General features: G+C 38.2%; 1 protein-coding gene across 1 annotated transcript; it reads right to left on the reverse strand.

Annotated features, from left to right (window-relative positions):
- Positions 1–187: 187 nt before the first annotated feature.
- Positions 188–18,147, reverse strand: LOC103775167 (gamma-tubulin complex component 3-like; the record flags this gene model as incomplete). Its single annotated transcript, XM_008942611.1, has 8 exons — positions 188–320; positions 3,309–3,377; positions 6,528–6,653; positions 9,654–9,772; positions 12,332–12,504; positions 14,225–14,442; positions 15,050–15,127; positions 18,080–18,147. Coding segments are annotated over 8 exons (984 nt in total), but the record flags the coding sequence as incomplete, so codon positions are not given.
- Between the last annotated feature and the right edge of the window lie 155 nt (positions 18,148–18,302).

Consider the following 18,302-nt stretch of genomic DNA (forward strand, 5'->3'; position numbering starts at 1 on the left):
AAAAAAAAAGGCAAAAAAGTCCAAGTGTATGAAAGCAGCACTACAATTCATGAGATTTTTTTTGGCTTAAACTAAGAGAGAATCCTCTGGATTAACAACTTTAAACTGATATCCACTTCTGGCATGATTCACAACCACTCAAAGCCACATAACTTCCCCAGAAATATCAAATTTGTGTTACACAGACCTTGACAGTGATCAACAAGTGCTGCAAGGGTCTTTAACCTTATTTTAGGATCATATGTCCAGACGAGAAGACGACGAAGCGTTAAGCTGCTCTCAAGTCCCAAATTCACACCCTGATCATCTTCCAATTGCAACTGATAAAATTAGAAACAGAAAGACATATCAAGGAACAAAACTAGTAAAAACTAGTAAATTCACAGTGACAGACAGTCACAAAAGGAGAGTTGAGCAGAGGTAAAAAGCAGTGATCATGAAAGACAGCAGATATTGGCCAAAGAGATGTTCAGGAAAGAGTACAGAAAAACATCTAAATGAAAGGAAGTGTGTAGGAGGTAAAATTTGATTTTAGTTCAACATGGAACAAATTCTGTTCCATGTCTTCCTCCAGAAGCCATGAGAACTTAGGTTACCTAGGCAGTGAAATTCAGGAATTGCTACCACTGATAAAAACATTAAAAGCTACAATAAGAAAAATCTGCCACAATGTCCCTACCATGAATCTTCCAACACAAGTTGGAAGTTCAAGTTGGAAGGACAAGCAGGACAAGAAGACAAACTAGGAATACAGAAAAAAGCTCCTGGGTCCATTTTGATTTTGTTTTGTCTGGAAGCTGGTGATGATAAAGAGATACATGAGCAAGAACTGCCCTTTGTCTTCATGGAAGGGATGATCCACTTGTATCTACACCATGGAAGTAAGCTTTTAAATGGACTGACAACATGAAAACAGCCTGCAAGGAAGACAGGAAGAGCTTATCAAATAGTATGTGCTAAGTACACTCAGGATGACTCTTTCAGAGGCAGAAAAATGCTTGAGGGAAGCTCTGAAGACATAATACAGAGTTACAGACAGTACAGAACCTTTGATGAGATTCTCCTTGCTACTTACTACACCTGAACTCATGATGCTCCTTGCCACACACAGAGCACCCAGACTACCAATATTAGCCAGCTTTCATTCACAGACTAGATTTCACTCTGCCTTACCACCTCCAGATCAGCAACATCCACTAAAAACAGGGCCAGCAGCTACCTCTGGTGCACACTACTGACCCCACTCCATCCTGCAGTGTGACCTTGTGCTTCCCAGCCTTCACATCACAAAAGAATCTCTCCTTTTTTTAATCCACAGCCTTTGGGGAGGAATCTTGCTTGGGGGCTTCTCAAAAATCCAAGCATAATGTGCCTCTGGGATCCCCTTCAGTCAAGGGTTTCCCCAGAAACACCACTCTGCTCATGCAGCAGAGCTTTCCATTACAGATTGTTCCTCACCAGAATGGATTTAACTGATGTGCTCAAAACACTCATGAACTCTAACACTGCAGGTGAATATGGCAAGGAACAGAAAAAAACAACAATGCCTTCTATGCCTTGGGTTTTTTGGCAAGATTTGCCACTGGGAATAGCAGATGTCACCTGAGATCAGAGAAGTCTGGAACAAGGGAGACTTAGTCCAAGTGGAGAAGGATCAGGATAGGGAACATTAAACAAACTGGATATACCCAAGTGTATGAGACCTGATGGGATGCACCCATGAGTGCTGAGGGGGTGGCCAGTGTCACTGCAAGGCCACCCACAATTATCTTTGCAATGTCCTGGCAATCAGAGGAAGCACTGACAAGCAGGAGAAAGCAAGTTGTTACCCCTCTCTTCAGGAAGGGGAATCTGCAGAACTACACACTGGTGAGACTCACCCCATCCCCTGGGATGTCTGCAGAGCAATTAATCCTGGAAACCATTTCCCAGCAAAGGGGGAAGGGAGGAGGGGGTGGCATTTGGTGTGACAGGAGTTTGTCTACCCAAGCAAGTGTTCAGGGTGCTGAGGGTCTGCTTGGATATCTGACTGTTGATGGGATGCAGTGAATGAACTCCTTACTCTCCTTTGCATGCACCCACAGCTTCTGCTTTCCCTATTAAACTGTCACTAACTTGACTGACTTGTCTTTTTGCCTTTCTTCTATTTTTCTCTCCATTCCTCAAGAGACAGGGGTGAGTGAGAGGGTGGGTGGGTGTCTGGCTGCTCACCAGGGTCAACCCAGCACAAAGGCAAATGCAGTTTGAAAATAGGTGATGCCAGAACTGTCCTTTCATTTTCCACTTCACCAGATTCATCTCTTCTTTTGACAGGTTTAGTGGAGCAGGGAAGGCAGAATTTCAAAGAAATGAAATATTTTCATGGTCAAGAAATTTTACAATCTAGAGTAAATCAAAGCTCCAGCAAACCAAAAGAGCAAATATATTTTGGACAGAGCAGAAAGTCATTACAAAGAGTAACTCCAGAATGGCCAGGGAAAAAGAATTGAAAAGTAGGTATGAGAGGCATTCCAAAAGTCAAGGATGTTAAACTGCAGGCAAGTCAAAAGGAATAAATGCTTTGAAAATATTTACAGCAGGACTTCAACTATAGACTTTTTTTGAAGTTGGAATTTTAGATGGCATTTTAATACAACTTCACATCAATTCCCAGAATAAGTTATTCTCCACTGCAAATAATCAACTCCTTGAATGTATGTCCCATATAAAAAAAAAAAGTGAGCAGAAGAAAAAAATATATCTAATTTTTATTTTAGAGTTAGCATCTAGTTGCACATACACAAACTGCAACATTAGCAGCACTAAGTTGGTCTAGACAAAACAGAAGATAATGAAACACTGAAACATTTTACTCTCTCAATACAACAGAAAGGACAAGGAAAATGCACAAACTCTCCCAAAGAGAACAAAAAGTTGGCAGTGTTGTTACTAGCTGCTGAACTATGCACTGATTGAAATACAAATTTATTCTTTTCCCTTCAAATATGTGTCATGCTGTTTGGCATTTGAATGATAGAGACATTGGGCAAGAAGAAACTGATTGAAAGGATGCCAAAGGGACAGAGGCATGTATATACACATTATATTCCTTCCTTATGTAATACATGAAATAACAGTGAATTTCTAAGAGAAAAACATTCCTTGGCACATAAATCCAAAGAGTAAGCAGTGTACTAGTTAGATAACTGTGCCCACTGTCAATAGGAGCTGCTGTGCATCCTAACAGGATTCCTAGGTATACCCTTTCAGGAGATATTCAGATAATGTCAAGCACAATAAGAAATTTAAGTAAGAACCACTTAACTCACCTGAGAATGTAAAACAGAGAGAAGTCGATAATATTCTTTAAGTTCCTGATGTAAGGCTGCACAAAAACTCTGTAAGACAAAGAGGAGAAAAAAAGAAAGGAAAAAAAGAATCAGGAAAAAAATCTTTCTGGTTTAATCTAGAATAATTTTTATCCTATCATCAAACTGTGAAGGTAGTTAAGACACTTCCTAAAAGGAATCAAGCTACAAATTTTAGGAGATCTAAAATAGATGAATCTCCAAATAGATAATCACCTCAATGAAGACATTAATTACCACCACAGGGATGTGCAAATGGTAACATGACCCAGAGGAAATTTTCTTTAATACTTCTGTAAAATTCAGTATGTTGTAAAGTCAGAGTTTCAATTTCAGGAAGAACACAGAATTGAGGCAACCCTGATATTTACAGTAGAGACAATATGACATGAACAAGAAAACACAGTGCTTATAAAAGGATATTCCCTTTAAGTGTTGTTGAGATAAGTACTCTAAATTTTTGGCCTTTTATCAATTGACAGTCATATGATTGACATGGAAGAAATAACACTAAGTATATCCTAAGAAATTTTTAAAACGTGCAGAAGTAAACTTTTTTTTTCTTTGTAAAACAATTCTAAGCACTATTTTGGGTTGTTTAAAAGGAAATAATGGTAGATTTAAAAGACAACTCCTGAAAGAATAAATGTTGAGTAATGGGTAGTCTACCACAGTTTGGGGTCCTGGGGTTTTGTAATGTTCTTAACCTTCATAGCTGATTTCATAACCCATTCTCAGCTAATAATTTTGGTACCTGTTTTAAAGGACTTTTTTTTTTTTTAAATAGGAAATTCTGCAAGACTTTCCCCTCAACCCCTTTTTAAAATCATCACAGTCAAAGTAGCTTGGAAAAAATAAGAGAAAAACCTCAGAAAAAGAACGTAAGAGGTTAAAGTAAAATATTCATCCATTAGAGCATGTATGAGGGAGAAATCATTACTACAAGCACAATCTTGAGAAAATAAATCTTCTTTCCTCCTAAGAGGCTAAGAAGCCTAGAAAAGAAGAAATCATTAATCTTGCCATTGTATACTTCATAAGAAGGTTCCTTCAACTCAACATTATGAATTGGAAAGAAATTTGAAATGGATTTTATTCCAGAGGATGCTGAAGGGCAAAAAGAAATCCCCTTATAAGTAACTCCACTTTTAATTTCTTCTCACTTGCTTCTCCAGTACAATTTTGAACCTATTAAAGTAGCACTTGTCAAGACAGAGGGCAGAGAAGAGCCTCCAAGAAAACATCCAAAGGTACTATACATCTACTCAAGAAGTAAGAAGAGAGTCATCACTGACTTTAGAAGCCAAAAGGATTTTGGATCTAATTGGCCACCAATTTTTCATAGAAGCTTCAGAAATTAAAATTTCCATCCAGTGCCAGTTCCTGCATCACAAACCACAGACTTTTTTTTCTGTTTCCCAAACTGTTAGGGAAAACTGGACATTATCCTAGAATTCTGATTTGGCCTATGGCAAAAGAGAATTCAGGAAGGAAACAGAATGCTTGTTTAAGAGAAAAAAATTAAAATGCCCACTCCCTCAACTGGATCTAAATGGGCAAAAATGACAAAACATAATGCATGTTATGTTATATTTCATTGTCAGTTATTTTGGCTTTCTGAGGACAGAGTAGAGCTTAGATACTAAGCAGTAGAAGAACAGACTGTTAAGGTGTAGTGTGTTGTAGTGTCTCCACTCCTTGTAACAGTCAATACCTGATATTTTGCATGGTAAAAAGTCACCAGAACCATAACAAAAGAGGTGACAGACATCTTTTCCTCCATGTGGTTTAAAGAGGGGTTTACACCAAAATTCTTGTCTTAAAAGCAAAAGATGCTTTAGAATGCACAATATTGTGCTAAATTCTTAAGGCAGTGTGCAGCACCTGAAATGGACAGCTCCAAAAGCCATGAAAAGCAATGGTATACACTCATTTTACCCAGATACTGACAGCAGGAGTGGAATGTGTGTTTTTCTTTGTACACTTATGTCCTAGAAATACACATAACTGCTTGCCTCAAGCAAAATGAACAGCACTGGAGCTATGCAGACTTGGGTAGCTAACTGCACAGCCTTCTGCACAGGATCTGAAACCTGCCTGTGGTAGCTAAGACACTGCACATTTTATTTCAGTGAAGAATTCAAAGTTCTCCCCTTCCTGTAAATTTGAAGATTAAAGCCAGAGACAGTAAAAATAAGCATAAGCAGGAAGCTGTTAGATAAAGAATAAGAAAATTCACCCAAATCTAAGGGGGAGAGTCTGGAGAAAATGCATATACAGTAGCTCTACCATATAAAACATGGACTGGATCAGTAGAAAGATAATGATTTATAGGTAACTGAAAGGGTTACTTAGAATAAGAACAGAATGGAACAGAATAAAACATTAGAAAAGTAGGAAGCACTACAGTGTCTCTACTGACCTCTTAAGAAAATTTAGATTGAAGGGAGAAGCACTTCAATTTCTTGGCAGATTAGGTAGAATGTTATGGCTAGAGGCAAGGATAACATTTCTGTCCACTCAGAAGGGATAATATCCAGTTTTAGAGAGGGAGCAAGTGAGAGGAAACGAGAATGCCTTAGCAGTGAATGTGGTTTTGGTTATTACAGCAGCTGTGAAGTTACTGTAGACTACAAATCATGCTGATGAAACCTATAAAAACAAAAATTAATATTCTTTGGATGCTGTATTCAAAAGAAAGGGCAGAAGATAATAGGGGATTTGCATTTTATGTAAGTTACTGCAGTATTAACACATGAGCATCAACATTAGCTGACAAGAGTGTCTCCTGCATAGGTCACTGACAACTGAATTGGTGATTCATCAGCCCAGGGGTGCCACCATCCCATTTGGGCAATGTTTTTGTTCATAAACGTGTGAGTACTTAAAAAAAATGTGAATTTTTAAAAAAGATTAAAAAAAGTAATCTATGCATGAGACATTCCAGCTACAAATGAGAGGGGCAACCCCTTCTTAAGACCAGCAAGAGCAAATGCCTTTCCCTTGCCTTCAGATTATGACCCATACCAAAAGCAGCACTCCATAAAAGCAGAAAATCAAAGGATGAATGATTCAAGTGACAAACTTCTGCATCATTCTAGTTCCACATTTACTCCATAGATTCTAAAGGAAACAAAACCAAAATACTGTAGGAAAATCAATTTTTTTTAGGTGACCTACCTGCCCCACAAGTCCAAATGCACGATCCAAACTCCTCTGGTCTGTGTATTTTCTTATTTTATTATGTAGCCATCCCAACTCTGCAAGTCTACTTGTAGTATCTCTGAGAGATTTGGACAAGCTCACCTACAAAGTTAAGAGAAACAATTTCAATTAAGTCAAATTTACCATGTCAATACCTGTTTCTTCACAAAAGCCCCTCTCTCAAAAAACAAGGAAGTTCAGGAAACTATTTTACACCCTACAGTGCCAAAAAAAGCAGACAACCATGTAATTAGTATTAAATTTACACCTAAACATTGTGCATCAACAAACTACTGGCAACTTTGTGACCTTCCCTTTTGGAAATCTTCAAAGTTAACAGAAACAATTTCAATTAAGTTAAATTTACCAATACCTGTTTCTTCACAAAAGCCCCTCTCTCAAAAAACAAGGAAGTTCAGGAAACTATTTTACACCCTACAGTGCCAAAAAAAGCAGACAACCATGTAATTAGTATTAAATTTACACCTAAACATTGTGCATCAACAAACTACTGGCAACTTTGTGACTTTCCCTTTTGGAAATCTTAATAGAATAGTATTCTTTTTACATTAGGCAATCATGGCAGTAAGAAAATTCTTCAGAAAAGAGGAAGAAATCTGAAATCTTATGCTGTAGAATCACAATTCATGTTATCCTGATATTGAGCTCTAGAAGAGGAGACAACAGAAACTAATAAAGAAACCTAGAGAAAATAATTAGTTACATGCAAAACAAACCTTTAATGGAAGACAAATGATCCAAGACCTACATATCAGGAATCAAAACTTACAGAATTCAAATTCCAAGTTTAAAGTCAGATCTACCAGTAAAACCTTCTATGAACTATTTCATCATGTCCCCCTCTGAGCTCTTCTAGGCTGTTTCTGCTTTTCCTATACCAGGTATCTCCCTTCACCTTGCAAGCCTACCTCAGTCCCAGCACACTATTTAATTACTCCTGTTTTCATCTGAATCAGCACATTTTCCTCCTTTAAATCACCAACACATGACACTGTTGCTCTTGTTCCTAACTTGAGGTTCACCTCTATTATACTTTGCCACATTACCCAAGAACACCATCATCAAGTTTTTAGAATTTTATTGGATAAAAAATACCCAAACAACAATGTGACTGATCCATTAGGCCAAGAGGCAGAGATTGACTTTTGCCCACAGCAAAAGAGACAATTTTAACTTGAAGAGCTAGTTGGGATAGTCTAAATCCAAGCAAGGAAGTACACTGCAAGCTAAACAGATTGCCAGAAAACTAAAAATTAAGCTCATTCATTGAGCCTTTTAGTTAGCAGTACAGGCATTCTGCAGGATAATCTGCTACAGTGTGTTGGCCACAGAAGCCTGGGCTAGTATTTGGTGGCAAGAGAAGAAATTAAGTCCCTGGCCCTCCTGTTTAGCTGTAGAGGCACAGCTTTAACTTCTTGAACAACTTCTGTAGGATAAATTTTAGCTCAAACAAGCATAACTGGACACAGAAACTCTGCCTGCAGCTAAACCCAAAGAGATTATATAAGAATTATTTCAAATTCTGCAACTGCAGAGCACTTGGCAGGCATTAAGCACAATACACATCCTCTGGAATCAAATGAGGAACCAGCAAAATTGGCTTAGTGTTATTACATTTGTATCTAGTGCTGAATGTCACCAACAGACCTAATATTAACACTGACATTAGAAAACACTTAGGCAGCCACAACAGCTTGGGAAGTGTGTTTCTTTCTGGAAAAACACAGACAAGGATGTTTTCTTTGTGCAGCTGAGGGAAACCTCCATGCTTTGACTACTATTTTGCCTAAAATCCAGTCAACACAGCTAAAGGAGGTATGAGCTTGGTCCTCCTTGATCATCAAAGTTCCAGCTGCAGCTCTAGTCAGTCAAAAAATTGCATCTTTGGTTCAGTAGCTGGGTTCAGTAGCTCAGTATAAGTGGCAACAAGGAAGGATGGAAGACAATTGAATTGACTTCATAAAAATAACCAAAGGCAGAGTTCTCAGGAAAAAGCATTATTGATTACAAACCATCTGAATACTCAAACTATTAACAGAATTAGGAATTCAAACTAAAACAGTTTTTCACCTCCAACTAGCCTATTTGATGTGAAAGCTACACAGAAAACTAATGAAACCCACAGTGCCCATTTTGCAATCATCAAGTTTTCTCCACATTCCTCTAGAAATATCTATTATGCTCCCTTTCCTTTGCTATATATAATCTAACTTATATATGGAACATAATTAACTCAGTGCAGGTGTTGATAAATTATAAACCTTGCAGCATCTACAGGTAGAGAAGATGTCATCCTTAAGAATCTGTTTGTTCACAATATTTAACTGATTTAACAAGATTTAAACTTTCCATTTTTCCCTCCACTAAGCAGCCCTAAATGTAATCAGAAAGTAATGGGGGAAAAATTATACATTTCTCCTCCATAATAATGGCAAAAAGTGAAAGGGAAATTAGTTCAGCTATTGTCAGCAGCAAGACAAGTCATGAAATGGCCCAAAATTAATTCTCCACCATTTTAGGACATTTATGTCCATTTGACATATGTCCAAAATGACATTAATGTCATGTTGTCATAGCACAAAGTTCTTATTACAAGTGAAAAATGGAAGTAGCTGTCTTTTCATTTGACCAAGAACATGAAAAGTCAATTAGTGAGCTGAGATTGGACTGTGATGCAGTACTGCCCAAATAGTGAATTTACTGAGGAGATGTTAAAGCAACTAGTGCCATTTTTTTGGTTATTGCTCAGCTGATCTAATCTCACCCTCTCAACAGCTCCCAAAGCTGTACACTAGGGAGGGGAAAAGATGACAAAAATGCTGAATTAAGCCATAACATACATCTTTGTACTGGTTTAATAGCTGGGAGTATATTCACATCTTGTGAAATGCTGCACTTTCTTTCTGGGACCTAATTTACCCAGTTTAGTATTGTTGAAACTATTCTGTTGTACTTAAGAAAAAAAATGCTGGGGGAGTGAGTCAAGACTTGTGAGAACATTTTAACTCTAACATTTTTCATGGCTGTTTTCCCCTATACCCCTCTCTGCTCACACATGAAATACAAGTCACCACCCAGTACCTTTCCCTCCACTTTATAGCAATTTTCAGAGTTGCACATTTTGATGTTTTTGCCATCTATTCCCTGGAAGACATACAGAACATCTCTTACAAGGTTTGCTTCAGTTATTTCCACAGACCCTAGAAAGAAAAAAAACCAAACAAACAGCATTTAGATTTGTTGGGACAATTAGTTTTGATTACAAATTCAAAAAGCTATTTAGACATCTAGCAAAAAAAAAAAAAGAGAGAAAGCCTTTATTTACAGGTTATAAATACATGTTTTAAGTCCTCTTAACCTCTCAGGAAGGCCAAGAATTCCCTCTACCTGTCACTACAGATACTTGGGATCCTCTCAGAGCAGGTCACCTTGTATGACACAGGGCTTGTTATATTTTTACCAACACTTCAGACAGTCCTCACACGTGTTATCTCTGCCAAGACAATCACCAGTGCAAGTCCTCAGTCAAGCAGCATAGAAAATTTAGCTGTCTTTGATCAAACAGTTGCAGTTGTTAAAGGGGACTTGGAATAATCTCTTCTACATTCAGGAAAACAAAGGAGTTAACCCAGAAGCAAGAGCTGCTTGTTGAATATTGGCTTGCAGTCACACGTGCCACTGCTCAGTGAAATGATTGATCCAAACCAGATTGCCAGCTGCAGAGGAGCTATAGAGCTGGCACACAGATGTGTAAATATTGTTTCTGAAGACAGATATAACTTGGATTAAAGATTTTGCTATTGCAGCACAAAGTTTGCTTCTGGCTCCTATCGCTAGTTCGATGGTAGATTGTTTGAGATTTTGGCTATTTATTGATTTAAATAAAACTGAAGATTGAAAAAGTGCTGTGCAGGCCACTGCAGCTACACCCACCTCTTCTGGGAGCATCATCTGCTCTTGCAACAATTTAAGATACCAAAGCCAAAACAATTTCAACAACAACTATCCAGAAATGGCATCACTGCAACACACTTCTCCCAAATTTCAAAGCATTCTTAAACTCATCAGTCTGCCTCTCCAACAAGCCACTTTCCCAGAATAAAAACAACAAAACCCCAAATTCTATTCTTATTTTGGCCAAAGCAGCTGTCACCTCAAGATGCTGTTTAAAACTCAGTCTCCCCTCCTAATAGTCAGTGTGCACAAGAGTAGCTAGTCTCTTTTAGGAACATTTAGTGAAATGGTAAAAGATTTAAGTGCATGTTTCTTGAAGTGGTAAATAATACAACAGATATATTGTATTAACCATGCAAGGCTCCTGATTAAGCTGTCTTTGCTGGTGTAGCAATAAGGAAACACCAGTTAACAGCAACAAACTGTAGGAAAACCTCAGCCTTTTAACAAGAAGAATTTCATAATTCACAAAAATATATCTTCTTTACAATAGCCTTTTATATTTTGAATGCAGTCCTACTTCAATTCCTACATCAACAAGTGACTGTTTAAGACAACTGAGGCCTTCAGCCATCTCACCTGAGAATCAAGAGTCACAGCTGCTGGCTGGCTGAACACAACAGGTTTGCACTGCTCTTTATGGCAATTAGTACAAGAAAAATTAACAGACAGTGCTACATTTTATTTTTTTCCTATATATATTACATCTATCTATAACAATAATATATATTTACATAATATAATTAATAATATTAATAAATACCATCACATATCCCAGTTTCACTCTGGTCTATAAGCTGTTGCTTTGTGTGCTGTTACTCAGATGCAGGGGCTGGCAGAGAGAGTACATTTTAGCTCCTAATTATACCCACTTCTTTATACTGGAGTTATTAAAAAACCCAAGGAAATATAAAAATCCCACATTTTTTATCTTTCCTTGCCAGATGTACATTTTAGCTCCTAACTATCTCCACTTCTTTATACAGGGGTTATTAAAAAAACCAAGGAAATATAAAAAACCCACATTTTTTATCTTTCCTTGCCAGAATAGCAGGCACTGGATGATGATAATAATATCTGCCATTAGCTCTCTTATTCAGAAAGTCTCCCACTTTCACAGTAAAAGTAGAGTGGGTTTAAACTTACACAACTGCCACAAAGACCATCTGTTAAACAATTTCTTCTTAGTTGCACTTGTGTAAATTCCAAATAGATCTTCTAGGCAACAGTTTGAAGTTTACAGCCACTTATTCAAGGAAATAAATTAGTAATATTATCTTTTTTTTTCCCCATTTATTGACAATATTTTATGCCAATTGCTCAAAATCAACCACTGTAAAGAGTGTGCCAATTTAAAGAAAAACAGTTTTAAGAGCTCTATATTCCAGTGCACATTTCCAAGTTTTAAAAGCCAGAGTGCCAAATGGATGAGTATTTCAACAAGTTCTATTCCTTGAGCTCTCTCTCCAGCTTCCTAAAAGCAGCATCACCTTTTGATCACGAGTGATGATGACTCTCAAACCACGATCACTCGATTCTGACAAACACTGCAATGAAGTCAGTCTTTTAAGAAGTCCAGAATATATTATCAATCACTGCAAAAATAAAACAACCAGCCAAAGAGACTGTGAGCCAATACACTAGTCTGGCATATTTGCTTCTGTCCTTCTATTGACTACATTCCACCAAAACACTCCTCAAAAAATTCAAGACGTGACGAAGCTGTTTCAAAGGAATTAATAAATCACAGAGAATATAGATAACAATTGGAAAGGGATATCTTTTTCCAATCCATCTTTGCTCACCACTTGTATCCCCTTCTCTCCTTGACCTCGGCACGCCCCGGGACACAGCATTGGAAAAGCCTTTTGAGGTAGTGCTTTGTAAAGAAGGCTGGTTTGCAGTGAGAGTCCAGGCGAGCCGTGAGCCCAGCTGCTGCCGGAGGCAATCGCCGACGCCCGCAGCCTGGTAGGATTGTCTGAAAGGACAAGGAGAAACAGCTTCAAAACCTTCTGATTCTGTACCCCTCACCTCTTTTGGGGTATGAAGATGTTTAAAAACCCCCCAAGCCTGAGTTTGTATTTTTTGCAGCTGTTTTGTTTGGGTGGGTTTATATTTATTTGGTTGAGTTTTATTTATTTGGCTGGGATTTATTTATTCGGTTGGTTGGTTTGAGTTTTCTTAAGAAAAGAAACTTTAAAAGGGTGCAGAGCATGCAAGCAATTTATTGCTTCCTACAAACCTAAAAATTTTTCAAAATCTGTTTTTTAAAATAAACCCAAACTGTAGATTTCACATCAAAGATTGATTTTGTTCACACTGAACTGTGTAGATCTACTGAAATAGATTAAAAGTGAAGTCAACCATAATAAACAAGTCACAATAAATAACATATATTTCAGTTTTGTTGTTACTTGAAGCTGTAGTTACATTCCAAAGAACTAAAGGAAACTAGAGAAAGGAAGTTCCCTTTCCTGCTACTCTACTGTTTGGGGTAACTTGTATCCAATGCTGAATGTATCATCCAGGAGGGAGCATCTAGACAAGCCCCAATTTCCCTCCCTCTCAAACTTACCAATTCTTCTCATAAAAACAGTCTTAAACATGAAAAACATTAAGACTAGAAGTTCACTTTCTGATTATTTCTGTACCATGATGATGAAAAATAAAGCTGAAAATATTTGTAAGGCATCTTTGCTGCTGACCTTTCTCCCCCCCCCAAGTAAACATTGCAAATACACACATTTTCTTAAAAAAATAAGCTAATTCCATAAAGCTGTGGAAGAAGTTGAAGGCACAGATGGAACAAGGCTGCAACATAAATATTCTTGTGAAAAAATGTTGAGGAACACCCTTCCTCATGGCTGGCAAAACAGAGCAGGTCTGTTGTGCTTAGCACTTGTAATGCCTCGAGTAGAGTATTTAGGCTGATACCCTTCAAGAACAACATGCTCTAGAAAGGAAGGGAAACTGGTAAAGAGGGGTTCAGGAGGAAAGCAGCTCACAGAAAGATCTAATTTGGGTTGCCCAGCTCACAGACTACAGGACTAAAGAGAGAGCAATGAAACTGCTGTGAAGTGGAACAGCCTGAACAGCTCAGAGCAAGACTATGTCATGAGTAAGGGAGGTTCTACTGATGTTTTGAAGCAAGCAGATAGACAAAACAACCTCACTGACATAGTTCTCTAGTCTGTATTAGGAATATATAATGCTTGAAGTTGGAAGGGGTCTCTGGAGATCACCTCCTTTAACCCTCCTGCTCAAAGCAGAGTCAACTAGAGGTTACCTGGTGCATTGTCCAGTCATGTTTTGAGTATTTTCAAGTCCTCTGGGCAACCCATTTCAGTGTTCTACAACACTCCCCCTGCCCCCTAACACACACCTCACCTAACTGCAACAGAAAGCTTTTTCCCCTCACCATTTGAAAGGATTGCAGATAACTGAGAAGTTTGCAAAAGGACTTGACACTAGAAACCAAAGGAATGGATCCAATAAAATACCAGATTAAGTTTAAGAAGGGATACACTTGGCCAGCCATTTTTGGCTTCATAGGGTCATATGACAGCACCTGATACTCAGAGCTGTTCAGCTAAGGAGCTCAGTGTCTACACACCTACAGTGGAATTTCCCATGGCATACAAACAAGGAGGGTGTGGGGAAGAAAAAGAAGAAGGAAAAAAAGCAGATCATCAGTTTACCCTGGCAGGAGTGACTGTGGAGTTGGCGTTGGGCCATTCAGGGCATAGAGGCTGATGCTGCTGATCCCACTGCTCCCCATGCTGGCAGAGCTCTGGGCAGACTGAGCACTGCGCTCCTGGTAGTTCAAGGGGAGGCTCTGAGGCCTGGCATAGTAGTAAGGGGTGGAGTGAGCATCCCGTGGCAAGGCCTGAGCAAAGAGTGTGGCATAACTTGAAACCTGAAAGGGAAAGGAGTTGAAAAGGGAGGAGGAAGTTTGAGTTGTGTTGGGTCATGTCTTTAGTGAAAGAGGAGTAAAATAGTCAAGAATATAAACAAGTGACTGAAGACCATGTTTACACACACAAAAAAATTAGTTACAATTATAGTAAGTATAAAACAAGTCCCTTACACCAAGGGAAGTACTTCTAGAAATTCAGCTTTTTTCTTTGCCTGCCAACTATCACCATCAATAGCTGCAAAAAGCACTTTGGTACTAGCAGAGCTGAAATGAAAGGAGGAATTTTGCTCCCCCTACTCCATTTCAAACTGATTAGCACTGTCAGGAAGTGCTGTCACTACAGCACCAAACACAGCAAACCCCTCCCCACCACCACCCAGCTAATAAAGTCACAACTTCAGCTACAGCTTGTATTTTTACATTTATTTAGTATAGAAAAATTACACCCAAAAGAACTACAGATAGCTGTATCAAATGTGTTCTTCCTTTCAGCCTCACACCCACACAACTTGAGGTGTTGGGTAAGTCTGGATAATGATTCCTGACATCTAAAACAAGTGACACAGATTTAGTGTTTCTCAGAAGCAACAAAGGTCTCCTCACATACCTTGTTAGACTGCTTACGTGGATCCTCACTAAGGCTAAGCAGGAGGTAGAGTATTGACCATTTGTTTTTCAAAATGCCCTTTAAGAAAAAAAGATGAAAACAAACAGGAATGAGTTTGGTTTAACTCTTGATAATGCATTTTTAAAAAATTATCCAGCCCACAAACATGTACAAATATAAATCTGTTTTCCACATGAATAAGACCAACTCAGAGCCACGTTCTGGAGTAAACTGGAAATGGGCAGTGTGGCCTCTGTACTGCTCATTTTATGACTGTGTTCCAAGAATGAATTCTCATCTGCCCTGAGACCAGCAAGTACACTCAATTTTCAATTCACAGCTACTAAGAAAGAGGTCTATGCAGAGTTAACTATTACCAGCATTCCCACACACTCTCACAATTAAAAACATCTCAGATGCAGATGCTACTCTGACCCAAAGGTGAAGGAAAACTCTTGGTGCAATGTTAAGCAGAGAGCTGTCTTTTCTTAACTTTCCCTTTCCCTCTCCTTTACAACAAGGGGGCTTCAATTCTATTACTTTAAATGCCATTTAAGAGATACCAAAATTTTCACAGCTTCAGTTAGAGATTGATAACATGAAACAGGAGGAACATGCACTGTGGTCTCTAGCAAACAGACAGATACATACATAATATAGAATAACTCTCTCAGCAGCTTTAGGTCTCAGCAGCAAGCTTACCAGCAGCAGGCAGAACAATATTAAGGCCCAAGCTACAAAAAGAAAACCTTGAAGAGTCAAGGAAAATACTACAATGTTTTATTTTAGATATGCTGTCTTTCTAGATCTGCTACTGTATAATTCTCTGACACTAATGCTTGCACCTGAATTGATCAGGGACACAGAACCTTGTAATGGGCATTAAGTAGTGGACTAAGTCAAAGAAACTCATAGAAGTTCCCTCACAACACTGCCCAGGCTATGGTGTGGAACACTATGCCATGGTGAGGCTAAAGGAAGCTTTAGCCATACCCAGATTCAACACAGATTCCATCCCTTATGAAGCAATATAATTCAATTCTATCAGTCTTGTAACAAGCACTTTCAGGGTCACTTGGAAATTTTTTATTTACTTTTTTTAAAACATTCTCATCCTCATCTTTTTCTGTTTTTCCCTTTTCTCTGCAAATTATGCATTTTGTGTGTAGGTGGACAGAGCACACTAACCAAGCATACCCCAAAGTTCTACAATGGAGATATTCTATACTATAACAGAGTAAAAGTCTATTAACTTCTGCTTTGATCTCAGCAAGAAGCAGAGGTATTGCATCTGTTGAAAATAACTAATCCAGCAACTCATTAACAACTGGTGGAGAATGAGCAGCAACATTCAAAAAAAGGACAGTCCAAGTGCCTCAAGAACCATGGTTTGTTGCCACTGGCAAGCTGCCACTGAAATAAGCACTGACCTCCTTTCCTCTCAGAGCAATGGATGAAATGAAGTTAAAACAGATTCACACAAGCTTTTTTTTCTTTGTCCTTGCTGCCTTTAAGAGAATTGCTGGAGGAACAAAAAGCCTCATTGATTCATTGAACATTCTGGTGTCCTTCCTTAAGCTCATGAGGAAAAGAAATGCTTGCCCACCATTAGCAATAAAACTAACAGCACACTGGGTAATAATTGGCAGAGTGAATTTTAAAGAAGGCAGTATTCAGAGGATACCATTTCATGTATACAAGATTCTAGCACAGAAAAAAAAAAAGACAAAATGGTAACAGAACCTCAAACAGCAGGCAGCAAAATATGAGGAGATAGCTGATGTAAGCTTGTATTCATTTGGAAGAACAACCAAACTGATGCAAACCCAGATAAGGCTGTCCCACAGGGCAAGGAAAATGGAAACAGTGATACCAAAACTAGCTCCAAGCTCTAACAAACTAAGTACAGATGAGGGGAGGAGCCCTCACTAGTCACTCTCCACAGAATCACTGTTTTGTAGTCTTAAAACCTTAGTACAACCTTGTAAAACTCAGACATGACCTATACATAAATGAATGAATAAAAAACAGAAGAGAGAAAAACATTTCTCCTTAACACAATGGGCAAAGTAAGGGTAAATTTTGTTATGCAGAAAACATCCCCTTTTACACTAACTAGTTTTTGTTGTCAAAAATCAGGTATGTGCCAATGATAACTAGGAATCTTGTTTTATTATTGCCTACCATACCCTGCCTTGATAAATAATTTTATGGAGAATCCAGAACAGATTAGCAACTAGGAATCTTGTTTTATTATTGCCTACCATACGCTGTACTCATTTTTATGGAGAATCCAGAACAGATTAGCAGCAGTCATTTTTCACCTACCTCAGCTAAGTTTCTACCCTTGCAACCTTTTCCCCCTTTCACCTGATTTATCTTCCTGCATTGTGGGTTTTCTACACATGAACATCTTTTGTCAGAACATCAACCTACAGTATTCTTTGATTTCTTTAACCTTCAACATTAAAGACTTGGAGTACTTAAAGTAAGAAGCAGGAGAACTGTTTGAACCCTAGATTAATAAACAATACACTTGCAAGGCACTACTGTAAAATTATGAGAAAAATCATCAGTTTTACATATCAAATGAACACTTCTATTTTTAGAGTTCCTTCAGAACGAAGCTCAAACTGAAAATGTATCCTTTACTATCTTTTGATTTACAATTAAATCCAAATTAATTTCTCATTTATAGCAGATACCTCAGAGGAATAAAAAAGTAATTTGTAAACTCTTTCAAAAGATTTGCAAAAAGATTGAGCTTGGAAGGCACCTCTAAGGATCTCCTAGTCCAACCACTCTGCTCAAAGCAGAATCATCTACAGCAGGGTGCCCAGTCAGGTTTTGACAGTCTCCAAAGGATGGAGGCTCCACAACTTTCCTGGGAAACCTGTTCCAGCATCCAATCACCCCCTCAGTAAAAATATTGGTAATGACCCAAGGGCTCTCCAAAAGAACTCTATGAAGTCAGAAATGTGCATATGTGTGTTTTCAGTTTCTTTACTCTTTAGACATTTATAACACTACCTGTGAACCCAGTTTTCTGTAGAGTTCTGAAAACAAAGCAGCATCTGCTTCCCTTCTCTGTCGCACAACTATTAAAAGAATAAGAAATACAGATTAAAAATTTGGAAGAAGTATAATAGTCATGTATGAAATTATATATTTTTGGTAAATTGGAAAACATACAAGCATCATTAAGCATAACTGAAGGCAGATATGGATTAAAGAAGGCTACAAAGCCCTTCAC

The sequence above is a fragment of the Merops nubicus genome, unplaced genomic scaffold, assembly GCF_000691845.1.
Source record: "Merops nubicus isolate BGI_N331 unplaced genomic scaffold, ASM69184v1 scaffold14076, whole genome shotgun sequence".
Taxonomy (NCBI): Eukaryota; Metazoa; Chordata; class Aves; order Coraciiformes; family Meropidae; genus Merops; species Merops nubicus.